This window comes from Narcine bancroftii, chromosome 8 (genome assembly GCF_036971445.1).
Source record: "Narcine bancroftii isolate sNarBan1 chromosome 8, sNarBan1.hap1, whole genome shotgun sequence".
Classification (NCBI taxonomy): domain Eukaryota; kingdom Metazoa; phylum Chordata; class Chondrichthyes; order Torpediniformes; family Narcinidae; genus Narcine; species Narcine bancroftii.
In genome coordinates, this window is record NC_091476.1 from 12,968,747 (window position 1) to 12,996,536 (window position 27,790).

General features: G+C 41.1%; 1 protein-coding gene across 13 annotated transcripts in view; it reads right to left on the reverse strand.

Moving 5' to 3' along the window:
- Positions 1 to 322: 322 nt before the first annotated feature.
- The window catches only part of tenm1 (teneurin transmembrane protein 1), an 832,896-nt gene continuing 805,428 nt past the window's right edge, over positions 323 to 27,790 (reverse strand). For 2 of the 13 annotated variants that reach the window (XM_069892933.1, XM_069892932.1), the window contains exons 32-33: positions 20,010 to 20,152; positions 11,849 to 13,982 (exon numbers count right to left, since the gene is read on the reverse strand). In XM_069892933.1, the coding sequence (XP_069749034.1) occupies positions 13,230 to 13,982; positions 20,010 to 20,152 (896 nt within the window). In that variant the 3' untranslated portion in view covers positions 11,849 to 13,229. Of the gene's footprint in view, positions 6,215 to 6,927; positions 7,189 to 9,138; positions 11,324 to 11,848; positions 13,983 to 14,994; positions 15,058 to 20,009; positions 20,153 to 27,790 lie in introns of those variants that run through there. The other 11 variants (XM_069892936.1, XM_069892935.1, XR_011342876.1 and 8 more) reach the window with 10 other exon arrangements.

Below are 27,790 nucleotides of genomic sequence, written 5' to 3' on the forward strand. Positions count from 1 at the left end.
TTTCCACCCACATTCCACCTTAAGCAATCCCTTACTAATCACAGAGAACCTATGGCATGGGGATTACTTAAAGTGGGATGTGAGTGGAAAGAAAGAGGTTGAGAACCACTGATCTACAGCTACAGATTGGAGGGTATGATGCTGTGGCTATTTGCAGTGTTGTGGCTAACGGATGATGTCATTGGGAGGTGAACATCTAAGAATACACTGTGTATTGCAAGGATAGGCAGGGAGGTAGAGGGGGCATCATAGCTTTGTTGGTAAGCAATGTTAGGTCTGCTTTGTTCAAGAATGAGTGAGTCAGACACCAGACTGAGTCGAAATCAAGGTTCTTTATTACCGGATTGTAACACTGACAACTAACAGTGTTAGTTGGAGAAGGCACATTCTAACGATATCAGCAAGTGGTGTTTTTTTTAATACCCCAGGATATGCACTTAGTAAATTATCATACCATTACATTGTCCAATGAATAAGCTGTTGCTACCCTTCACTGTTAGTCTGCTGCTCATCAGCTTGTTAGTGCCAAACTTATCTTGAGTGTACAAGGTCACACCATCCTGTTACTCCTTAGTACTGGGTGACTCCTTCTCCAGTCCCATCTCATGATGTTTTTACCTTACAATCCCTCCTTTGTCCTCTTTAGAGGACAATCTTGCCCTGACTATGCTACCACCGCGTTACATTAGTTCGCCTATTATTGCCAAGCTCTCTACGGGTTCTGTTCACGGGGTTTTTCGGCTGGTGGGCGAGGGCTCCTCCCAACCCTCTTTAGCGTATACCCCCCATCCGTTTCCCCGATCCCATTGCCCGTTTACAAGTTTCCTCCCCATTTTCCCCCAAGCAAATAACTGGCTATCCCTTCTAAGCATTTGTAATTAGTTAAGATAAAAGTTAACATTTGTGCTACAATCTATTTTATAATCCCTCCTCCCCGTCACATTCTCCATCAGACTCCGGATCGATCACAGCATTTTTTGACGCCTCCTGTGACGTGAGATAGTCCCGCTCCGTAGCTTGTAGAGCTTGATATTTTGGAGGCAGCTCATCGCGGTTGGCAAAGGCTCTCTCAATGGTCCTCGTGACCAGCGTTCGAATGCATGGAATACAACAACAGCCACTAGTGATAAAAATGGATACAGAAATGAACAATCCTAGGAAAAGTTGTCCCAACATTGTGCCCCATTTCCCAAACACTCCATGTAACCAGGACAAAACAGGGTTAGAGACTCCAGATTGGGCTTTTAATTCCTTCGCCCATGCCTTAAGTTTTGTCAGCCCCTTAGTGAGTGACCCATCTGGCCCTGTGTTATTAGAGATAGAAGTGCAGCATAGATCGAACTGGAAGGTGCTATCCTTGTCTTTATCTATCTTCAGAATAACTTTGGCCCCGCATGGATCCGAACTACTCTGTTGGCTTGTTTGGCAACCCATCAGCAGGAATGCCCATAGGGCGCTCGGCATTGTCCACATGAGTCTCATCATATTTTCCAATACTCGCTACTTGTTGTTTTGCCTTGGAGCAAAAGGCAAAATGATGCCAATTATTATCCCTTGGTTTGTCAATTCTTACCGACCTATCTGTCACGGCGGTAACAGTGTATGGTCCAGTCCATCTAATTTCAGTCCAATGTACCTTCCCTGGTTTACGGATATACACCAGGTCTCCCTCCTTCACTGGAACTCCTTCAGTGTCCGGGTTCTCCTTATTTGCATTTGCCACCTGTTGTGAAACTAAAGCAACCATATTACCCAGCATCTGCATATAATGGTCCAGTTCCACTTCCCTTTCTTCCCAATTCTTTACCTAGGCTGGATCAGTCTTTGGACCGGGCATGGGTCGACCCATTAGAATCTCGTGTGGTGACAGGAAGGTATCTTTGGCCTTCTCTTGTCGCATAGACATCAGTACTAATGGCAATGCCTCGACCCAATTCAACCTGGTCCCACCCAAAACCTTACCTAATTTGGATTTTATCATCCTGTTTGCCCTTTCTACTAGCCCCTGGCTCTCAGGTCTATAGACACTACCAAAACGGTGTTTGATCCCTAAGTATTCTTCAACCTGTCGGATCAGCTCATTCTTAAAGTGGGACCCATTATCAGAGCATATTCTGCTGGGGACCCCATAGCGGGGTATCAACTCTCGCGTCAGCCAGCATATTATACTATCCGCATCTTCCCTCTTCGTTGGGACAGCCTCCACCCACCGTGAGAACCTATCTACCGCCACTAAGAGATATCGGTATCCTTCCTTTGTCCTAAGGTCAGTACCCATATCTGTATAGTCAATATAGATCTCTTTCCATGGGGCTGTCGTTACTGGAAATCGTAAAAGCGGGTGGGGTAAGGAGATTCTTTGGTTATGCCCATTGCAGATAGTATATTCAGTTCTAAAGTTGTCAAAGTGCTCGCGTAAGTGGGGATTCCACCAATGTTGTTTGAGCGTATTATAAGTTTTGGTGGCGCTAATGTGAGTCGGCCCATGTGCTTCTTCAAATAATAGCGGAAGTAATTGGCGGGGGGCAACTATCGTACCAATCGGGGAGCGCCAGACACGTACTGTCCGATTGTCATAGATGATCTCCTGTCGTGTAGCACCGCGTTTCATCCATTCCTCTTTCTCACTTGGGCTAGCTTTTTCCTGTATTTCTATCAGGTGTTCAATATTTGGTGGGGGTCTCTCTCCTTCCTTCTCTTTTTGGTCACTCAACTTGCTACTATTTTCTCTTCTCTCTAATTCCTCTTTTTTGCCATGGGACCTCAGAATCATCCCCTGTATAGGTTCTTGATATCCAGTAACCTGTTTGGCTGCTCTGTCAGCCACCGTGTTTCCTTTCACTTCCTTTGTGTTTTGTAGGGAATGGCCTGCCACCTTAATTAGGCTTAGAGCCCAGGGAAGCATGACTGCCCTGACAAGTCTCCGTAAAACCAGATCATGTTGGAGAGATTTATTGTCAGAGTACATACATGACATCACATACATCCAGAGATTGTGAGAGAGAGCGAGAGAGAGAGCATAGCGAGAGAAAGAGATAGAGAGGCAGATACACTGAGCACGAGAGATAGAGAGAGAAAATGCCTTGCACTGGCCCCACTGGGAGAAAAGTCTTCAGATTAACACTTCTGTTTCATGGTTACACCTTTAAAAGGTTCTCATCCTGTGATCACTGGTCTGGATCAGATTGGGTCTCCCACCACTGGGAACCACCACTCCTTCCTTCCCTCCCACCTCGAGTGAGCTACACGTCAGCCCACAACGTCTGCCCTGATCCCACAATGGTGGGGGTGCGGAAAAGAGGGAGGGAGAGAGGATAAAACAGGATCCCATTTGATGTGGAGCTGGAATTGTGGGCACAAAATTAAAACCAAATTGTATTGCCCTGCCCCACCTGGGGATTTCAGGGCAGCACCACCACAGATTGGGATTGGGAGGGGGAGTGGGTGAGAGAGGAGAAGGGGGGAGAAGAGAGAGAGGGGGAGAGGGAAAGGAGGGAGGGAGAGAGCAAACCCGGACACTTCGTGGCTAGAAACCGGAAACAGGCACTTTTCCTTGCCCTTCTGTGTTTTGTTTCTTCCAGGTTATCTAAGACCCTACGCTTTAGAATTTTGTTTCCCTCACCTGTCAGGAACATCTCAGCACTCCCAGGTAACCACCCCATCTTCCTCCAGCGATCTACACATTTTCGGAGAATCTTTTGTTTCTCCAATGCCTCTTTACTGGCATTTCGCTTCTCTAATTCCTGATTAATTTCCCTAATAACTTGGTCAAAGGTCTTAGCAGACAACTGTGCAGCCATTGCTGCGGGGTCGCTTCCTAATGCCTCTTTTAATTTAGGTTCTTGTCTGTTTAGGGGATCTATGTTAACGAAAATCGCTTTTAAAAATGTCTCTTTGCAGGCCGGATGAAAAAATTTTTTAGTGAAACAGTCTCTAAGTCTGGTCCTCCGGTGGACCTCAGACTGTCCTGTGTACTCTGATTGCTCGTCTTCCACTCTCTGTTTTCCCAAAGAGGTCTGAAAGTTAAATTACAACTAGGAAACCAAATTTTTGGGCTATATTTTGTCCAGTTTCCCTGTACCAATCTATGAATTTACGTAACTTTATTTCCTTGGTGATACTGGGAATACCTTCATTTAACTTGTCAAAGATATTTCGAATAAACCGTGTGTCTCTTAAGATTCTGTCAACTTTTTCATTGATATCTCCTACCTGATCCGGACACAGCTTTTGCAGTCTTTGGTCGTCGCCCTTGTTCACCAGGCAGGCATCTCTGAGTACTCTTTTTGTCGTCTCGAGATCTCTAGTGTCCGCTGTGGTATTCCACCACGGCGGATTTGGGAAATAAATTCTTAAGTTTTCAAGTGTACAGACATTATCATACCTACCGGACATTTATAAGCCAGTCTTTTTATACAATTGAGACCAATAAGCCTGAACCTTTGTTTTCTTTCAAAGCCCAACCTTCACGTGGGAGATAACCAGTTTAGGGCAGAAACCTCAGGTCCCCAATTGTTCATAGACCACCTTCTCACTCTATTGGACTTTGCAACGACACAATAAAGACTTTTTAAACTCTAGTAGTTTGTCGGCGAAGCACTTATCAAATGTCACTCAAAAACCTTAGGGACTTTTATAGTTTTGTAGTTACAATCCTGGCAGGTGACGACCTTCAATTAGGATCGTCTAATTTGTCCGATCTCCAGTTCTTACTGACAATCATAGAGATTTTAAATGAGAGAATTTTGTTAAAACAGGCTTCTCTGGTCCTTTTTGTTAGCCGGCTGAGATGATTGTCAAGAAAAACAGAAACCGTCGTCTAGTGTCCACTCACCCATCACGTCGGGGTCACCAAATTGTTAGGTCTGCTTTGTTCAAGAATGAGTGAGTCAGACACCAGAGTGAGTCAAAATCAAGGTTCTTTATTACCGGATTGTAACACTTACAACTAACAGTGTTAGTTGGAGAAGGCGCATTCTAACGATATCAGCAAGTGGTGTTTTTTTTATACCCCAGGATACGCACTTAGTAAATTATCATACCATTACATTGTCCAATGAATAAGCTGTTGCTACCCTTCACTGTTAGTCTGCTGCTCATCAGCTTGTTAGTGCCAAACTTATCTTGAGCGTACAAGGTCACACCATCCTGTTACTCCTTAGTACTGGGTGACTCCTTCTCCATCCCATCTCATTATGTTTTTACCTTACAGCAACAATATTAAAAAATTGGAAAGAAGGGATATAGAATCAGTAGAGGTAAAGAGTTGATGAACGGCAAAGGTAAAAGGACACTAACGACAGCAATATACAGGCCCCTAAAGAGAAGCCAGGATGTGGATTACAAAACACAACTGGAAATACATAAGGCATGTCAGAAGGATAATTATTTGTCATTTTAACATGAAAGTAGATTGGGAAAGTAAGGTTGGTATAGAACCTCAGAAGAGAGAGTTTGCAGAATGCTTGTGGAATGGCTTTTTATGGAGTAGTTCAGTGATTGGGAAACTGTTGGGGTCAATTGTCAAGGATGAGATTACAGAATATCTGGAGTTTACATAAGCCCAAGTCAGCATGGTTCCCTTAAAGGAAAAACATGCCTGATAAACCTATTGCAATTTGTTTTGAAGAGTTAACAAGTAGGATAAATAGGGCAGATGCAGAAAACATGCTGTGTGTTTGGACTTTCAAAAGGCCTTCGACAAGGCGCTGCACGTAAAGCTGCAAAACAAGATGAGGGTCCAGTAGGCTCTTTTATCATGGAAATAAAAGTGATTGTAAAGACAGATATTCTCTGTCTTTAAATCGCTTCACTTACTTCCATAAAAGGTCTGAAGGAGGATTGACTGGTCAAATTCACTCCATCTCTCTAAGGAGGTAGAGTGGAGTGAAGTTGCTCCACCTCCTCGGCAAAAGGATTGCCGCTGAATGCGGCTCCAAAGGGGATGACGCCGTTAGCCCGTGACCCAAGAGCATGAATTTTAAAGCACCCATGTGGTCGAAAAAGGCAATTACGTTGAGCAGAACATCTGCCTGAGCCTTAAGACTGCTTGCACAGATCTCTATTAGCGCTCATACCTGCTCTTTAGTCACCATTTTCAGCACAGGCCGCTTTCCCTTCTCGGAGTGTATGTTTGACGTCATGGTGGCAGGTGGCGCTACTGCACTTCTCACTCTGCCTCCTTCAGCTTTGGAAGCCGGATCACGATTCACCCCTGCATAAAAGCACCACAATATCCACACTTTTGGTCATCAGCATAAATTTGCCTTCTTAAAACTTAAGCAGGCGATTTTGCACCTTTTGTGTATAAAAAAACCTCTAATGAGATACGTTGAAAACACTTGCGATTTTTAGATAGAATTTGTGGGATTTTACTGGTCTGAAGAATGTCCAATGTGTTGGCACTGGTGGTTCACACACAAACGACCAAAACTCGTAATCTCTGTTTCCTTGCACGAGTTTAGACAACATACCGGAAGTGCGGTAATTAAAGGGGCAGGTCTTGCAAAGTGTGTCATTAATACGTGCTTTTCATTACTCCATTGTTCACAAAATGCCTACAGTTAACTTTAGACTGCAGGCACTCCGGGAAATTTACTAGGGGTCTAGGAGGTAAAATATCAAATGGGAATGTCACCATCATTTACGTTCCAAGCTTTTAACACAGCGTGCATTCTGGGAAAATGGCAATAATTTCCTCGAACGCAGTGGCTGTGTAGAAAAAAAAAACAGCCAGCAAAGGCACACTCTGTTTTGATAGTTGTCAAGACCTTTGTGTCTAACTAAATATCCCTTTCATACTGAAACATTCAAAACAATAAAACCATCAATCAATTCAATTATCTATTAAATTCCTGGAAAAAAGCAGCAAATGTAAAATGCTCTTAAGAATGAAAGCTGACAAAGTGAATATTTTCTTCTACCTACCTCAAGTTCTTTTTGCTCAATGCTGCTCCAATCCATTCAAATGACAAGAACTAGCTGTGCAAGATCTAACAAGTGCAGGTACAGTCATTTCTGGGGATTCAGCAAGTCTATCTTGCTGCTGGAGTTCATGTTTTGATGAATGTCAGAGCACAAATTGGACATTTGCTCTTGGAACATAGCCAGGAAGTTTGTCTGTCATGTTTCTGCAGTACTGCAGTGAATAAATGCTTGGTGTACACTGGGCCGTTATTAATGCAAGTCCTTTAAGGGAAAGCATTATCTGTGATTAGGATGGTCACGTGATTTCACCAACATCTTAAAAAGACACTTCATCACATTCTTCTTTCATTATTCAGGGGTTTGCTTTTATGGTCGTTTATTTGTTTTTGTAGGTTTTTTCTATTATTCCCATTGTTACCATTTCAACATTCCATTTTTGTTAATTAACCTACATTCAAGACTATCCACAGCATTAATGATTCGATTTACTGCAGTCCCATTGGATAATTAAAAATTCGAGTTGGAATATTATTTCCTTCATTCCTTTCTTGTGGGGATTGACAAGCTGATGTATGAGGTAATCCAAAATAAACTTTATTACTTCAAATTTACTCCCCATGTGTCATCTATGCAACAAAAATACTTTCAATCTAACTTTCTTCCTGAAATTAAAATATATCATTCTTTCTTGCATTTGAAGTTTAGTTCTGACAGCAACAAAATCCTTTTGATAGACTGCAAGAATCTCAGACATATCCTTGTGGACTGGCTTTAGATTCAGCAAGGACATCATGCACAATCTTGTGATATATCTCATAATGCTTTTCCTGAAAGCTGTGTCACAAATAATATGATATCATTCAAAATCCTGCAGCTTTAGGGTGAATGGCTAACTTATTTTTTGACAGCAAAGGGAAAGAAAAGCTCTAATGTACTATTGTATTCTCTTTATCTGTAAATATCCATTGTACTGTAAGCACTACAACAAGAAATCAACAATATACCTTCACAATTGCTTTTATATCTTGATATTATAATGGAAAAGCATCAATATATTGCCAAAACATCTGGGGGTTGTAGATTAATTGGGGTAATTGAGTGGCATAGGCTCATGGGGCAGAAGGATATTACCGAGCTGTATGTCGAAATTTAATATTTTCCAGATTTTAGTCTGCTGATATTGCCCACTTTCCAATATGACTGAAGCCCAGTTTCATTCCCTTTAGGACAATGGTCTTTCTTCTGCACAAGGACAAATTATCCTTCAGGTCATTTTCAGGCTGATCCTATGCATCTAAAGACCTCCTTCTTGGCTTGCACCTTCTCTCCTCGATTCAGTGGAAGATGGAGTTGCAGAGCAGGCAGCAAGCCATCGCGCTACTTGAGATACTTTGACAGATCCAGAAATGCCACTTGTTAGGTGTCATCGGGCACTCTGTCAAGAGCAACCTGACCAAACCATTATTATGATACAGGAAAACCAATAAAAACTGTAGATGCTAGAAATATGAAAGAACACGTGCAAGATCACATCTGTGGAAAGCCCAATCCCTCCCTCCAATCCACCAAGACTTACCCTGCACCTCCAACCACTCCATCCAGATATCTTATTTCCTAGTCACGTTAAATGATCTCCTGTGACTCATTACTCCATCCGAGTCAACATTCCCACCATGAATCCATTTCTCCCTCAACTCACATCCAGATCCAAGATAAACATTTTTAACATTCCACCTTGCGCTAAACTCTATTCCAGTGGTTCTCAACCTTTTCATTTCTACCCACATCCCACCTTAAGCAATCCCTTACTAATCACAGAGCACCTATGGCATTGGGAATACTTAAAGTGGGATGTGAGTGAAAAGAAAAAGGTTGAGAACCACTGTTTCTTTTCTTTCTACAGATATAACTCAGTTGCTGGACCTTAATAACATTTTCTATATTTATCTCATTATTGCAAACTTAGCGAAAATAAGGCATGGATCCAATTAATTGAGTAGCCTCCATCTTTAATTCTATATCATGTGAGGGTGCAAGATTCATGAGTACCCTTGATCTTCAACTCCTGACTTGAAGACTTGCTTTTACAAGAGTGCAGGTGAGGATCACTATCTTAAAGTGAGGCATTTGCTTCAAGAACCACCATTTAATTGCATGTTATGGCAATGTTATTTACAGCTAAATTGTACATTGAGGCATTTAGCTCCATGTTGTTGATGTAGGTGGTTATATTGATTAATATTGCTATATTGGTTCAAACCATGATAATGTGAACATTGTAAAATCAAAGTGCTCATCTAGATGTGAAATGAGTGAAACGCAAAAGACAAAAATACTGGAAGAACTTACCAGGTCATGCAGTGTTCATAGCTCAGGCCCGAAACGATGATTATATATCTTTACCTCCAATGTATGCTGTGGGACTTGCTTCAGTTCCTCCAGTATTTTTGTGTTTTTACTGTAGATATGAAATAATATAATTGAACATTAAATAATATACAAGTAGAAAGAAAAATGCTCTTGCATTCTTTTGTACTACTCACTTTTATCTCTTCTTTCCCATGAAAGATCAGAAGGTGGCCACTGATGTTTGAACAAACCAGTGAGTTAACATGAGATGCACAATCGTTTATTACAGTTCTCTGGCTTTAACTTGATGAAGTTTGAAGCACAATTTTGATTGAGCCTTTGGCTTCTGGCTCACGATGTTATGCCCTAAAACAGGCTGAACTGCATTTCTGCATGATCACCTTGTCTTCTCTGGTTTTTATAATCATCTCAGCAAGATGTTCTATCTATTTGCCATGTTTTCCAATCTTCTTATTTGTAATGCATGAGGATTATTTTCTGCATGATCCCATTACCAAATCTTTCAATTCTCTCATGGTGCACTCTGAGACACTGGCCCAAACATTCTTCACTGTCTAGGGTTGGTGAGTAATATCGTAATGCATTTTTCACCAGAAGGCCCTGTGGTCTTTTGTTAAATAATGCAATAAAATGGCTTCCTTTTACAAATATTCTGCCACTGTTTGTCATTGACAATAAATGCTGGGTGTGACTATGGGCAGAGACATGTCAAGTTTCTTGGGAGTAAGGCCTGGGTTCGGTAAGTAAGTAAGGGGCTTCAGGCATGTTGGGGTTTAAGGTTTAAATAAGAATTTCAAGCTTGTGCTGAGATCTGACCAAGGATCCTGACCTGAAACGTTGACTGACCATTTCTACCCATGGATGCTGTCTGACCCACTGAGTTCCTCCAGATATCTACTGTTTTTTCATTCTGAGGTCAATTGGGGATGTAGGTAAAGGCCCGACTGGATTAGGGATGGGCTGTTTGAGTTGGATTCATGGGAGGGAGATGGTGCTGGGACAGAGTTTGGGAATCCTGAAGGAGACAAGTTACAGAACAGGAGGTGGACACTCTGGCCTTGTCGAAGGAGCTGCAAAGGCCTGGTTCGCCATGAGCAGCCTGGATATATTCTGGATTATCATGGAGTGACATCAAAGCTTTGCATTTCTTGGCATTTGCTATCACTGTGTAAATGTGTTAGCCTGTTAAAAACATACATTCAGTTGGAAGATTTAGGATCATTATCCATGTGACAAGGCCCTGATTTCTTTTCCATGGAATTAATTTGAGTAAAACACATAAACATTACACATTTTGATAGAAAATCTAGCCCATTGGTTCCCAACCAGTGGGCCACAGAGACTTCTCAACCCACTGAAATCAGCGTGGGTCTGAGGTCATGACTTGGTCCTTCTGGGTGACTTGGGTGGGGTGGTGAGCAATCTGCCACTGAGGTCAGTGAGGTCATCTGCCTATCTCTCAGTACAAGTGGCTTGACGCTCAGCACTCAGTCACAGTTCCTATCAGACCTCCACACAAGACAGGTTCAGAACTGTGTGTTTTCTGGCTTCTTACTGTTTGTCAAGACCCAAGAGGCTCCTGTTTGTAAGGTAAGACGCATGATATATTTCTCCTCAAAGCATTTATGCAAAAGCTCAAAACTGGAAACACATGGCTTAGGGAGGGAACTTTGTCATATTTGAATCTCTTTCAGCAGTAGCGGTTAATGGAATGGATGGTGATGTTGCAAATTAGGTTCTCTTGCATCTTAGCTGTCTCCAATGAAGAATTCCTGCGCTACTTCCCAGAAATCAGCAGAGAAGGACCGGCACTGGTGAGGAACCCCTTTCTTGTTAAAGTCAATGAAGTTCCTGATGATCTGCAAGGTGAACTCAATGATCTTCATAACGATTCTGGATGCAGAGTTGTGTTTGAGACTTCATCTATCTCTGAGATTTGGCAAAAAATGAGATAGTTACCCCTACATTGCGAAGGAGTGTCTTCAGAAGATCCTGCCCTTCATGATCATTTATCTTTTCAAGGTTGCTGCAGTTGAAGACAAAGGCATGAAATCACATTGAAGTAGAGACAGATCTTAGGTTATTTACAGCATAAACTGGTGAAGAAACCTAATGGCATGTTGGCCTTCATAACAAGAGGAATTGAGTACAGGAGCAAAAAGATCCTTCTGTAGTTGTACAGTGCCCTGGTGAGACTATACCTGGAGTAGTGTGTGCGGTTTTGGTTTCCAAGCTTGGGGAAGGATATTCTTGCTATTGAGGTAGATTCACAGGTTAATTCCGTGGATGGTGGACTGTCATATGTTGAAAGATTGGAGCGAATGTGCTTGCACATACTGGAATTTAGAAGGATGAGAGAGGATCTGATTGAAACATATAAGATTATTAAGGGAGTGGACATGCTCAAGGCAGGAAACCTGTTCCCGATGTTGAGGGAGTCCAGAAGTAGAGGCCACAGATTAAGAATAAGGGGGAGGCCATTTAGAATGGAGATTTGGAAAAACTTGTTCACCCAGAGAGTTGTCTAAAATGGCTTGAGATTTGATTTTGATTGGTGGTTTTTATGTTCAGAGTATACCTGCAATTCTTTTGGTTCTTTAAAAATGTTAAATAAAATACTTTAAATTAGATAAAGGTGTGTTTAGTACAGAGATACCATTGACTTAAAAATATTGCTCAGTCATTGCTATTAATGGGTATGGCATGTTAGGGTGGAAGCCAGGTGGGCCTTAGACTGAAAAAGGTTGAGAACCATTGATGTAGTCCATTGTCTCTTTGATGAACAAAAACTGTAGTGAGAAATTCAGTTTAAATAATTCTTTGGCAAAGACCTGCATTGATTTACTCTGATATTAATGAATGAATGAGATTTAATATCCAGCCCCATGGTGCTACATTTATTTATAAACTTCCATACAGAATCAGTTGATTCCACAAATCCAGAACTAACTTCCATCATATCTTGCTTGAATGCAATTTGCATACTCAATACATGAAAACACGTAACAATTAGCAGGTCGCAATGGCTGGTGTTAATAGTGACAACCATGAACTTTACAACATAATTAAAAAATCTTAACAGCTTGTCTGGCTTGTCCTTCACATAATGTAAATGTGCATTGACATCGCGCCAAACTACATTTTAAAATTAATTACATGAAAATTAATGAAGTTACACCTTAATGTTATACCTTTTGGTACACAGTATATATTTATACCTGAAAAAGTAAACCATATTTCTCTTTAACCTAGCAATTACATCTTCAAGTGATTTAAATGAGCCAAATAACTGGTTTTAATGGTGAACAACAAAGGTATGTTTTACTGGGGAAATAATGCACATCAGCCGCCCATCACCAAAAGCAGTTTAAAATAGGTGTACTGTGCTTTACACACTAATTGTACATACTCTTCTTGTTCACAGTATTATAGACCATTCACAATTAAATAAAAAATAAAGAATATCAAAATTAAACATCTTTAGCTATCATATGTAGCCCAATAATGCCACGCACCCTTAACAATCATTTCCTGACAGAAAATATGTGGTCGAACTGTTATGAAGAATACAGTTGTCATTTTTTTTTAGTTATACATTAGAGACAAAGTACAGTTTTTAATGAAATGCACTCAACCCTACTACTGTATTCTGGAATTATAATATAGATTTATGTCTGATCTGGATGGATCATTATTGTCTGATGGTATTGATTATCGACCAGATCAAATTGTCCAACCTCTCAAAAGAATGCTGAACAAGGGTATTATTAAAATACCATATTTTGTCATATTTGAAGGCAGCTTGAAAATTGACTTGTTTTTCCATCACAATATGTACAGGGTATCATTCTAGAAAAGAGTACAGCAAATCAATAAATGTTTTAAAAACAGGCAGTCTTTGGTGACTGAAAGGCAGGTGTTTCTTTTCACCGTTACCTCTTTCCTATTTCACTCTGTCTCATAAATTGGATGTTGTTGGCACTGTCGGAAAGATCCGGATACTGTTCCACCAGCAGTACAAAATAACCATCATAGCCCGGCACTCGTCCGCTGCTCAGCAGCTGCTGCTTTTCTTCTTCAGTCCAGGCCCTCACCCCCACCTCTCCATCTTGCATCCTACGCTGTTCCTTTGCCCAGGCTTGGGTTACAGCCCTCTGTCTGGCCATCTCTAACACATGGATCTTTTCTTCTTCAATGGTGGCACCATAGCGAATGTTGAAGCCCAGAGCTCCATATTGTAACTGTATATCTGCAAACCTTCTAGTCCTTTGATTCACCACAGAGGTCATCTGAGAGACAGTAACATTGACTCCATTTTCCAGCACTCGACCACCTCCGGCATTCCCAATGACGTTCAAGTCTTCTTCTAGTGGCCCTGACTTAACAAAGTAATGGGTATCTCGGCCATCAATGGTGAAGTGGAGACTTTCCAGATAATCAGCGCCATTAAGAATGGTGGCTATGCGCCTGCTGTCGTCACTAGCAACCCCGATGATGTCAGCAGTTACCTTACCCTCTTTAATGGCGAACTTGACGCCTTTGCCAAAGACTGAAGGAACTGCAGCAAACTTTGGCCGTTTATCTTGGCATTTCTGGTAGTTTCGTATGTAGGCCTGTGGCAGCCTTTCCAGGGAGATGAAGCTTTTGAGCTGCTTCTGTAGTTCACACTGTATGCCTAATACAACCTGAAAAAACAGCAGAGAGAGAGCTTCTTTTCAAGTGCACACTTTAAAGGAATGACTTCCACCAGTGAGACCATGAAGATATCAGATCTGTCAAAACTTATATGTTTTCTCTTTTTGATGATCAAACAATGAACCCCACATTCAAAACACAACCAACACTCAATGCCAAATGAAACTATGCCCCCAAACATCAGATATTCTGTACATAACATTGAACTAACTGGACATTCTATGACTCTTGAGGTACATTTTAGGGAGATTGATTTAATGTGGATGGCCACAGTATTATTTGAATAATTCTGGGAATGAGTTGCGAGGCAATGATGAAATCACTCACAAACGAACCTGCCTTAACCATATAAAGTGAGTTTCATTCTCTTTGGAGCTAAACACGGAACTAATAACCCCATGTTGTGTGAGGCATGTTTCAATTGCCACTTGCGATAATCTACCCACATGCTCATAAGAATCTGTGTGAAGAAAGACTAATCTCATGCATTTCATGGGTATTGCACTGCTGTCTGGAGATCAAACTATGGGCCCTTTAGATATTCATTCCATCACTCTTGCAGTTGAACTATCCCAAACTATTTGTATTGTATGATGAGTAAAATGTCAACACTACAAAACCTATTTAACGTCAAAAGGCCATACATGGGATTTATTTTGTATACTGAAAAACAAATATAACCTTACACAATAACTCTATTTTAGTCTATATTTTAAGGTAAGTTTTCACAATTTTTAGGTTTAATTTATTTTAATTTAAACATACAACATGGTAACAAGCCCTTTCAGCCCAGGAACCCATGCCGCGTAATTAAATCCGATTGACCTATACCCCGATACATTATGAATGGTGGGAAGAATTCCCATGCAGACACAAGGAGAACGTAGAAATTCTTCACAGACAGCGGCAGATTCAAACCCCAGTGGCTGGTGCTGTAACAGCATTGTGCTAACCATGGGTTCTTCCCTGGTGCAATGACTGCACCGTCCTGGTTGAACTGACCTTCAGGCATTGCTTGTCTCGGTGTTCTCTGAATTAACCTGCTTGACATTGGTGTAATCTGAGCTGGACAAGGAGTAAAGTTGGGTTTAAAACAGAGTTACCATGTTAATATTATTCGGTGCTGTGAACCTTTCACTACTGTTACAGAATACATTATTCTACCTTTACCACTTGCTCTGGAAGTTTTATTATACAACAGATCATAACAGAGTTTGTCATTGGAGTTCTAGAATCTTGCTGCTCATAACAAGGCTGGATTAGCATAAGGACATAAGAAATAGGAGCAGGAGTTGGCCATCCGGCCTGTCGAACCTGCTCCACCATTCGATGAGATCATGGCTGATCTGTTGATAGGCTCATCTCCACCTATGTGATAACAATGAGTTACATCCTAGAGTACACTTTAAATGTAATCATCTCTTCTAATTTATGGGAAGGTGGCTGAATCCTATTTTTGCCTGGTCACTGGCCAGATTAATGGGAAGTTGGAAGAAAACTTTCTGCTATATTTTTGTTCTTGGGTGGAAATTTTCATACATTCATGCATAATAATTTCAATTTCTGGTAACAGCTCAATGAGTACATGATTGACATAGTTTGTAATTACGATGTCATCCAGCATCAATTCGATGAAATGCCCTGGTCATCAAGAGATACTATAGCATAGAAAGAATGGAAAAGCTGATTTGTTTTGATATCTGTCATTTTACTATGCATGAATTGCTATGTTCTGCTGAATAAGAGGGTATGGTAACATAATAATTACTGCAAGCCCTAAATTACTGAATCTGAGAGAAGAGGCACAGTTAGTGGAGCAGCTATGACAATACTAGTGACTGGGGTTCGGATCCAGTTGTACATTCTCCCCTTGTCTGTGTGGGTTTCCTCCAGGCACTCCCACCATTTAAAAACATACAGGGGGTTGTAGATCAATTGGGTATCATTGGGCAGCATGGGCTGAAAGGGCGTCGTGGCCCTACATCGTGGCAGCTGTAGAATTAGAATTATAAGTAGTCTATGACACTGTTAAAAACCTATCTCATTCATCAATTCCCCTCGGGTAAGAAAATCTAGCATCCTGGCCTATGTGTGACCCTCAACCGACCACTATATGTACGTTTTAATTGGCCTCGGAAATGGCCTACCAACCCATTCATTTATAACCATATAACCACTTACAGTACAGGACAGGCCAGTTCGGCCCTACTAGTCCATGCCGTAACAAATCCCGACCCTCCTAGTCCCACTGACCAGCACCCGGTCCATACCCCTCCAGTCCTCTCCATGTAACTATCCAGTCTTTCCTTACGTATAACCAATGATCCCGCCTCAACCACGTCTGCCGGAAGCTCATTCCATATCCCTACCACCTTTTGCGTAAAGAAATTTCCCCTCATGTTCCCCTTATAATTTTCCCCCTTCAATCTTAAACCATGCCCTCTAGTTTGAATCTCCCCCCACTCTTAATTGAAAAAGCCTATCCACATTTACTCTGTCTGTCCCTTTTAAAATCTTAAACACCTCTATCAAGCCCCCCTCAATCTTCTATGCTCCAGAGAAAAAAAAAAGCCCTAGTCTGCAGAACCTTTCCCTGTAACTCAAACCTTGAAATCCTGTCTGGAAGAATTTGGGATTGCAATAAATGTACAACTTTCCAGCAAGATTCGTAACCTGAGAGAGAAAGAAAAAGTAATTCTTAGGATGTTCTGAGATGATGGGGAAAAAAAAGCTCTGTAAATTGTTCATTCTTTGAGTTTGTTCTCAGATGCAGGCGAGAACTTAATTGACAGAATAACTTGGCCTATTTTTGGGATAAAAACATCTTTAAAATCGAGAATTTCCTGTAAAAATTTACATCTCATAAATACCTTTCACGTTTAGAGAAAGTGTGGCACAATGATTGCTGCATAATATTTCTGAAGTACTGTGTTTGTTGCATGTGGACAGAAAAATAAGCATTCCATAAACAGTTACAAGCGAGCTGGTGCATTATGTTGGTGCTGGTTTCAGAGCTAAATGTTGACCAAAAAGTGCCCCGTTTTCCTCCAAAGTATGTTGAATGTGACATCAAAAAACATTATGTCTGAAAGATTCCTCATCACAACGCTGACATAGCCTGAAATAAGCTAGACTCAGAGTAGGTCCAATTGCATTTCATTCTGAGCTTCTGCCCTCCTTGACACATAGTGAGAGATGCAAATGTTAACTTTCCAGTTAGATTCCGCACAAAATTCTCTTAATTGATGTCAACAATAGCAAAATGTCCCACATTCACCCCAGGTGTGATATTTAGTTTCACTAACCTGAAAATCAACAGTTCATGATTTTTCACTCAAAATTCAACAGTTACTGGCCGTGTTTGTTTTGCAAAAATAATGATATTTAAAAGGACAACACTCAAAATACTCTATTTCCCATGGCATGTACTGCAGTTGTTCAAAAGGAGTTTTTCTTTGCCTCTGCAGTTGCCTGAAGTAACTTTTAAGGAGAATTTATTTACATTTGAAATTTCTTTTTCCGGAATGGCGTGCAGACATTCGAGGATTCAATGAAAATCAAGGGAGGCCACGTGAGATGAGCCCAACACTTGGTTTGAAGAAACCAAGTTGAAAGCGTGACCTCAAAGTAAAAAATACCTATTAAAGGCTTGGCTTTACCAAGTCAGTTCTCCTTGAGAGCTCCGACCTCTTGTAACCTCAGATATAAGTTTATACAAGTTCATGTGTGTCACTGTCAACTTCTTAGCCTCAGGATCATTCTAGGCTGCCAATCCTGACCTCAGCCATGTCTCATGCTTTGCTGCATAAGCGAGATCACCCAGTCTCTGAACTAAAGAAGACTTCATTTAATTTCCTTCAGTCCACTAAGAATTTGTGCATTTTGTAAGTTTCCCAAGCATGTTGGCATTCAAAAAATATAGTCATGCTGTTTTCCTCACAGACACTTGTTGGTTGACAGGATCTTCTTGGCCTTCTTGTACAAAGATATCTCTTGTGGGCATTGTTTTTCATCAGTCTATCCAAATCCCTTTGAGCATGCTGCCTTTCCTCTCTGTTACAGGTTATATTTTATATTATATATATGTCTTTAAAAGAGATAGATTGTGGAGGGTTTAGTGTAGGTCACTTCACAAACAGACATTATCATTTCACAAAAGACACCTCACTTGAAATGCAAGAGCTATGCATAAGCAGAGACTTCACGTCCACAGTGACTTTACAGAAACTTTGAAGAATGCCTATGGAGACTTCACAAGGAGGTGTTAATTAGACTGATGCTGTGGAGTAAATAGACTATTGTCTTTAAAGTAACAGATATCAAGGCAGAAACTGATGCCAATGCCAGCAATCTGTCTGGGTTGCAGTTTGCTGTTCTAATAGGGGTCATGTGGTTTTGCAAACAGAAAGAGAGAAAAAAACATGTTTCTTTGGAGAGCAAGCGAGACAAAACTAAGAAGTGCAATGATGCAGCAGCTTTTGGAGGCTGCAACATGGCAAGCTGGCAGGCTTGTTGAAAACCCCATTTTGAAGACAGGTTGTGAGTTCTGGGTTCAACCTATTGAAAAACCTTGTCACCCTTACAAGAGGATATGGCTGGCTGGAATGTTTCTCCTGAAAGAGGAACTCTGTTGGTGAACTGGAAGAAGAGATTATCATTTGGAAAACCCAAGATGGGGCAAGTTGATCAGAGGAAATCACTTTGTGTGTGTCCAACGAGCAACAAATCTCTCTCTTAAACCAATAAGAACCTTCCTGAGTGGTAACCATTTACCTTTAAGCACCAGAGCCTGGTGAAAATTCATCAATGTTAAATTCTGTGCACAGTATAAGAATTGCCTGATACCGGTGAATTTGGAGGAGGGAGAAGTGAGATTGGAATGTGAATCAAAGAACTTTCCTGAACATATGCACATTACATACATGCATGCTTAGAATTAGAAGGAGGTTAAGTTAGGTTAAATTAATAGTAGTAAGTTAAAGTTTGATCCTGTTTTTATGTTTAAAGAAAATTAAAAGCAACTTTTGTTTAAGTAACCATTTGTCTTAGTGAATTTCTATTGCTGCTGGGTTTTGGGGCTCTCTGGGCTTGTAACATGCCACATTATTATAGTGTATTTTCTTTATGGCCTGGCTTTAGCTGTAAAGGAATACATTAAAGCAATGACGTACATCATTATACAGGAAACTATATAAGTTTCATATAACAATCATAAATTGTACAGGACCATTCAATAAATTAGAAAAGGAATCTCAAGGCTTCCAACAGTGCAGCAGTCCCACATTATTCCTAAGATTAGGAATAAGATTATTTGTTGTTATAGGTCAGGCAAGAATTGATGGTCATTTTTAATTTATGTTCATTTGTTCATAAAAAGCTTCTCATCCATCCAAAATACACAGAGTATACAGAAAACAAGCTTCAAAATTATTTTTGGTGGGACGAAGACACGGACTTGTCAGGATTGATTCTTAAATTATTTTTACAATAAGCTCAGTCGTAACTCTACGTCAGATACTCAGCTATACACGCCTGGTATTATTACTGAATGTAACACTTACTTGAAGTAAAAATTGCAAAATTATCTGGCCAAGGAGTCCATAATTTTGCTTGACAGTATTTACTGATTCAAACTGGTCCTACTAATTACTGGTGCAGTTACTGAAGGTAGCAAGTATCAGCCCTATTGCCTGGCTATCTTCCTGTACTAGAGACCGGTTTTACAAGGAGAGTCTAATTTGCTCCATGATTCCTGGGTCCTGGATGGTATGGAGTCCCAACCATAATCCAGTAATTTAAATTGGAAATGTACAGAAGTTATATGAGGACAGGATTGGATTCAGCCATAATTCCAATTAAGTCTACTTGTGATGTGCATTGCCTTGATCCTTCCATGCAGAATACTACTTGAATGAGATTTTGGAATATCAATGGGATTAATGGAACACAAGGTATTGTCTTTGTAACAAAAAAAGGGGAGAGATTGTAAAATAAATGAAGGTATTTACTTGTCATACCTTGCTGGGATCCCAGTCTTGTGTTCTTGTTTGAGTTTTCAGAAGTTCGTAAGTTGCTTCCATGACACTCATTTCAGGCTTTGGAAATCCAGGTACCACATTATGCAGCTGAAATCCAAAAAGCTCCAGCCAGCTTCCAATGTCTATAAATAGAAATAGCACAATTAAAACAGTAAGGTGTTCAAACATATTTCTGTAAATTATTATTCTTGTTTTGTTCATTACATTAGTTCCAGCTACTTTAGTTATTATCAAACGTCCTCAATTGTTTGATAGATTTTAAATCTCGACCTTCATTACAAACTCTCTACCATATTAACAGATTACTGCAAAGCAAAGAGTTAAGGAAACAATAAATTTGTTTCCTTTACTCATGTTTTTTTTTAATTTTAGGAAATTTGACCAGTACCTACTCAGCATAAGATTAATTTTCTGTACTACCAAGATCAAACAGAAGGAATGGAGATAACTGCGGCTAAGATAAAATATCAGGAGGAAACAAAAGAGTGGTTAGTAAGGACAGTGAATAAAGAGTGTGACTGAGCTAATGCAAGTGGTTAGAATTGAAAATGTAATCCAAACCTTGCCCATAACCCAGTTTCTGTCCATGGATCTGTAGGTTATGGCTCTCTATGTGCTCTACATTCATTTAGAAATCACAAAGTTGTTGACAAGAAGTTAAATGGGAACCCATTGATTTTTCTTGGCAAAATCCACTTCAATATGAATTGTTTTAACTTTTAAACCTACATGTTAGGGAACTTGCACATGGACACTTAGTCCATTTATCTCCAATTGCAATCTCTGTATTTTTTAATGGAGCCATTAATTTATGCACTAATGGGCTAATGCATCTGCCAAAGTGATAGGGTAACAATTTCAACAGGCATACATTTAAGTCCAATTTTAAAGAACAAAGCACACTCCTTTTAAGAATTTATTAATCTGTGTGCCTCACCCAATTCTAATGTCATGGTGAAAAACACTAGAGCAGAACTAATTTGGTTCCATTCTGTGGCAAACACTGACAAAAATGACTTCATTTTCTACACATCTCTGCATAAAATGTCCTAAAGGCTTTGAAGGTTTTAATCTCAGAGCAGGTTTGAATGATAAGGAACTACAAAGAGCAGTACGTCTACTGCTCTTGCGCAAGGTTATGTATCTTCACAGTTCTACATCTTGGCTCGGCCACTTCTGCTGAATGCAATTTATTTTCAAAAGGAGTTTGCTTCAATTAGGCATCAATTTATTCATACATTTAGAATTAAAACAATCTGTCAGTCACGGAATGCTAAATCACATTTAGGGTCATTTATTATTTTTGCATTCCAGCATGTTTATTGCCAGCTGTACTGTTTGTCTTCCATTGATTCATAATGATTTTCTGATATGATAGATTGAACAAAATAGGTATCAGTCCCTTGACATAATTCGTAAAAAAAGATTTGTTTTTTTTATTTAATATAGCTATAATTGGGCAAAGAAGACATGTTTCATCAAGATTGCCCATGCATTTTTTTAAATCTATGGTGTTCTATCAAGTTACAAATTGAGGCATATTCCACCTGCATATCATCTTTGATGCTGTGCCGAACATTTAAATTTAAACAACTTGCCATAAATAGCAACAATACATGCACCACAACTTAAAGGTCAGTTCAAACTGCTACTTATAATCTTTTACACAAGGAGATTTTTTTGTTTTTTTGGAAATCACCTCCCCCATAATAGAGCGAAACACGAAAGTCTCCAGATACGAGGAATGTAGTCAAAACACAGAAATGCTGGAGAAAATCTTTAGGTCTTGCAGCATCCATTGGAGGTAAAGATGTATTTCCAGCCTGAGGTACCTTGAAGAAGGGTTCAGGCCTGAAGCGTCGCTAATATATCTTTACCTCCCGTGGGCGCTGTGAGTTCTGCTGAGTTCCTCCAGCATCTCTGAGTTTTCACTGCACCCTATTAGGCCCACTTTGCAACAAACTGTCATTTTCATTCCCTGAAGCAGATTTAGTGATAACTCTCACAAATATCTGGATCAGAGTCAACATCTTTTTATTTCAGATTGATTGAATTTAATGCAGCAAGCTCTGACATTGAATAAAATTACTTCATCATATGTTTGTGCAGCCTTTTCCATACAATTATCTGTCAGTCACCTTGTAGCTTTCAACATCCTTAACAGCTTTTAAAAATGAAATATTCATAAATCTGAAATAGGAATGCTGTTTGACAATTGAAGTAAATCTGTCATTTGGGAACATTTGGCAGAAAGTTGGAAAAATCTTCAACTCAGGAGTACCAATAAGATTTTAAATCTCCATATGGAAAATTAAAGAAAAGTCCCTAGAGAGTGCATTTCAAACTTTGGTGTTGGTCACTCTAAGATAAACAATTATGGGGTTTTGCACTGACATTCCAGGAGGATACCAAAATTTGAAAAGGTGTTACACCCAGAATGAAAAACTCAGAGGATCTTTGTCATTTCAAAGAGATGCAAACACTATCAGTTTGAGGAATTAAATGGTGTGCAGATTCAGGACCCAGGTAACTTCCATGAATTGGGAATCAATACATCTCTCACCATTACGTTATTGCTCACGTATATCCAGATTACTCTTTCAAGTGAACAAGGGCTGCAGTGTGAAGATAGGCCAGGAGCTTTATGTAGGTTATACAACCAACTGAAAAACCTCACAAAGATTAGCGTATACAGAGCCGTTGTCATACCCACACCCCTGTTCGGCTCCGAATCATGGGTCCTTTACCGGCATCACCTACGGCTCCTAGAACACTTCCACCAGCGTTGTCTCCGCTCCCACCAGCGTTGACTCCGCTCCATCCTCAACATTCACTGGAGCGACTTCATCTCCAACATCGAAGCACTCGAGATGGCAGAGGCCGACAGCATAGAATCCACGTTGCTGAAGATCAAACTGCGCTAGGTAGGTCATGTCTCCAGAATTGGAGGACCATCGCCTTCCCAAGATCGTGTTATATGGCGAGCTCTCCACTGGCCACCGAGACAGAGGTGCACCAAAGAAGAGGTACAAGGACTGCCTAAAGAAAGCTCTTGGTGCCTGCCACATTGACCACCGCCAGTGGGCTGATATCGTCTCAAACCGTACATCTTGGTGCCTCACAGTTCGGCAGGCAGTAACCTCCTTTGAAGAAGACCGCAGAGCCCACCTCACTGTCAAAAGAGAAAGGAGGAAAAACCCAACACCCAACCCCAACCAACCAATTTTCCCTTGCAACCGTGTCTGCCTGTCCCGCGTCGGACTTGTCAGCCACAAACGAGCCTGCAGCTGACGTGGACTTTACCCCTCCATGAATCTTCGTCCGCAAAGCCAAGCCAAAGAAAGAACATGAGATTGGAGCAGACCCCAGTATGCGGTTGCAGAAAAGTCACTGCTACATTGTTCTAGGACATCAAAATATAAAGCCAACCAACAGTTTGACTCCTCTGCCCAGTCTTTCATCTACATTGCTCGAAATGTCTGGCTCTTATTGTAACTTGCATCATGTCTCTTCTTCCCATCATGTTCATTATACCCTAGTGTATCAAAGTCAATTCTGCATTTTAAACTGTCCTCCCCGTTCAAACGTTGCTCCACGTCTCACATCACTCTACTTTTGTGAAGGCATTGAGCAGTATCCTGGAAACTGAATGGTGCATTTAATGTTTTGATTATCGTTTGGTGTGTAGCCATAGACATGGCACACCAAAATGCCTCTCCATCTCACACAATGGGGATTTAATTAAGTCGAGGTCTAATTCACATTGGAGGGCAAGAGTGATGCCAAGAGCGAGTGTAAGGGAGAATCATGTCAGTAGGTAGCGATAAACAAAAGATCGGGGCGGGGGGTGGGGGGGGGGGGGGTAGTAATTGAACCAAGTGAAGATTGTGATTTGGCAGGATATATTGTGGAGGTGAATTTTAATCCTTTCATGTGGCCTGAACACCCCCTTGTAAAGCCGCATAATCTTCCACCTTGCGGCTAAAGACATTCTCATCTTAATGCAGCAGAAGTGCCTCCAAGGCGTTGAAGCCAACCCTCCTCCGCGAGGGATAATCAGCGGAGTGTGGCTGCATCGGGATGTCTCCATCAGCCCGCGACCTACCTTCCTGTTACCTGACAGACCCTGCCCCACTGGGGAGGGGAGGTCAGTGGCAGTCGTTGGACAGGGGAGGCCTGTGGGGGGCCAGCGGGGCAGGGGCTGCTCTCTGCAGCTCAAAATGTGGCATACCAATGGCGGTCTTCCCGATTCATAATCCCCCATGCAACTGGAACTGCTGTGGGAAACACAGAGCATTCCACTTGCGTGGGGGATTATAGGTAGGGAAGACAGCCATTGCTATGCCTCATATTTATGATGGGTGGAGCTGCAGCACCAGTTGCCCTGCCTCCATCAGAGGTGCTACGAGGCATCTCTGGATATGAATAGGCCCTTTCAGGTGGGCCAGGTAATGCTGCAGCAGCCTTTTAGGGCTGCCACCTGAAAGATGCACTCACAGTTTTAAATCTACTACTGATTCCGGCCTCAAGGCAGAGGGTCCACCTGAAATGGCCTAGAGAAAGTCAGGCTGAAATATTGATCCTCAGATAGGACTCATGCAGTCCTGCATTGTTCAAGGTGTTGGAAGCTTGGATTGCCAGGACCGGGTGGTAAGTCCACGGTTGGGGTGTCAGGATCTCAGATGCCCGGGCGGCTGGGGCATTGGGAGTTCCTGTGGTGGGCAGTCAGGGAAAGGGTCCGCTGTCACGGTATTCAGGAGCTCAGATGGGCAGGTAGACAGGGATAAAAATAGGGTCATACAAAAACCTGAATTTTTTAATCTACAAAAGGGAGATCGACGATAACACAAATATATATGGCATTTGCTGTATATGCCAGCAGGCAGCATAGGTGGCTCACTCGTGTGGCTAAAGAATGAATCTTGGTCAATACGCTTATATTACTAGGAATGGGTTTGCATGAACTCTATGTGAACTCGGCAAGAATAGGGACAACCTGGAAACAGAATAAAACACAGCCACTACCATATGATTCATTTATTGCAAGCAACTGGCAGACTTCAACTTGAGCTCCGCTTCTAGAGGTTGTAGCCTTGTGTCAGTTACATTGCCCTCCTCATGGTACTTAGAGAGCATTGATTCAGATTGTGAATTGATATTAGATTCTTGGCTGTTTTCCAATGTTCTCTACAAGATTGTACCAGGATCTATGTACATATGTCTTGAAGGACTTTTGACTGAAGTGATATCTTGGCATTGTTGAGAGTACAATAAATTATGAATAAAGCCCGGTTTGTGCATTGGCTACAGTTATTTTGATCCAAGTAGAATCAGGTCTGAGACTTAGTGGTAATATCTGCTTGAAGTGTTCCTTTTAAAGAACGTCTCTGATTTTATGTTATTCAGAATTTTAAAAAAATCTATTCACCCTGCTGTGCACAATAAAAAAAAAATAGATGGTTCTTTTCCTTTAAAGTTGTGTAATTGAAGGTTTTGACTGGAACATTTCTGAAAATAATTCAAGTAAAATTACAAAAGTTTTTATCTGGGTATAGGCATTTAAATGGACAGAATTACATGTAAAAGAATATTCAATTCAATAAATCAGGGCTCCTGCATGGCTGAAGGTATGACATTTTTGGAATTAATACATTTATTTGAACCACACAGGCACTGCAGATTAAGAACTTCATATTAGATTAGAAAATCTAATTAATAAATGATATCAAAGTATCATATATTTGTACAAGAAAGCCAGAAAATATAGAAAGCAGGCAGAGGTGAAACAGGAACAAGGCTCACATATAATTGACAGTGCTTTCACTAAGAGGAATACAAGGTTAACTCTCAATAACATGGGCACGGGAACAAATCAAAATGGGACATCCACTTGCTTCAGGAGTGTGAGGGTTGTCCTATGGGTAGAGATTATGTAGCCTGGGCCAATACGATCAAGAGAGTTTACAAAAATGAGTGATGATCTTATTCAAGCCTAAATTATTCAGACAGGAGCTGACAGGGTAGTTGCAGGGATACTTTCCTTCCAGAAACTGGGGGGAAAATGTCTCAAAATAAGGGATTGGGCACTTGGAATGAAAAATAATATTTTTTTTATTCACCAGTTCGAGTCTTTTGATTTCTTTACATAACAGAACTGCGTGGGTTCATTTCTTGGTGCACTGAAGACAGAATTTGAAAGATTTCTGAATATTAATAGATCAAGAGGGATGAGGCTAAAGCAGTAAAATGTCAAGAAATAAGAATCTCACTGAATGGTGAAGCACTTGGAGGGCTGAATGCTCCACTGGTTCTAAACACAACCTGCTGAATGAACACCATCGTTGGGAGAAAAAGAGTCAATGCTTCAAGTCGAAATTCTTCATCAGGAGTGAGGAAAATGAATACAGCAGGAGTGTAAAGAGGGCAAGGTAGCAGGGTGGGGATAAGACAGGGATTGGTGAACCAGGTCGAGGTAAAATATGATGGTCTGAGCCAGAGGATTGGCAGATGCCAGACAAAGGGAGAGAGAGGCAAGAAAAAGAAACATGTCAGTTTCAAAATTAGAATGATGTCAGTGATGAAATTTGAAAGGTAAAGAAGGCGAAGATGGTGATATAAAAAGATATCAGATGGAGGGGAAGAGGAAAGAGTGGAAAAATACAGTGGGACCATTTTTGCAGACTATTTATGTTCTGCCTGCAAGGCATCCTGAGCTCCCAGTTTCATGACATTTTAACCCCCCTTCCCACTCACACATCGGCCTATCTGTTCAAGGCCTTCTTTCCTGTCAGAATAAGGCACAACACAAACTAATGGAACAACACCTCATATTCCATCTGGGCATAAACATAGAATTTTCTAATTTCAAATAACGCATCCCCTCTCTTCTTTAATTTAAAAAATTTAGGCATACAACATGTATAACAGGCCATTTCAGCCCACAAATCTGTGCCACCAAATTTACACCCAATTAACCTGCACCGCCACTACGTTTTGAATGGAGGGAGGAAACTGGAGCCCCCAGGGAAAGCTAACACAGACACAGGGAGGAACGTACAAACTCCTTACAGACAGCGTGGGATTCAAACCCCAGTCCTGATTGCTGGTGCTGTAAAGGCGGTGCGCTAACTGCTACGCCAACCGTGTTGAACTTAGGTTCTTCCCATTCCTCCCATTTATTTTGCCCAACATCCCCCACCCATTCTCATCTCCCCATCTCACCAGGTGATTCTGCTCTCTCCTTTCTCTATTCCCCCCCATTTTCGGTTCCATCTGCTCTCTCTTTATACCCTCTCCTTTGTCTTCCAATCACCCTCTCCACCCTGCACAACTCATCTCCCGTCACCTGACCTATTTGCTTCTCTTGCTCCCCTCTCTCATTTGTTGGCATCTGCTGCCTCTGCACGTCATTTTTCACCTCTGGTTGGTCTGCCCGTCGGCCCCTGATTAACCCCTCCCACTCTGTCCTCTTTACACTGCCTCTGCATTAATTTTTCTTCATCCTGATGAAGGGTTTTGGCTTGAAACACTGTCCATTCTTTCCCGACTACTGATGCTGTTTGATGACCTCCTGAGTTCCTCCAGCAAATTATGTTTGACTTCAGAATCCAGAAGTGGGACTTCCTGCCTCTGCTCCCTATGCAGGAAAGGCATGGTGAAACTTTATGGAACATGAATATGGCCTCACCATAGGCCTTCTACAAAGGCTGTAGAGGCAGCATAGAAGAAAGTTATTAAAATTATTCCAGAGATGCTAAACT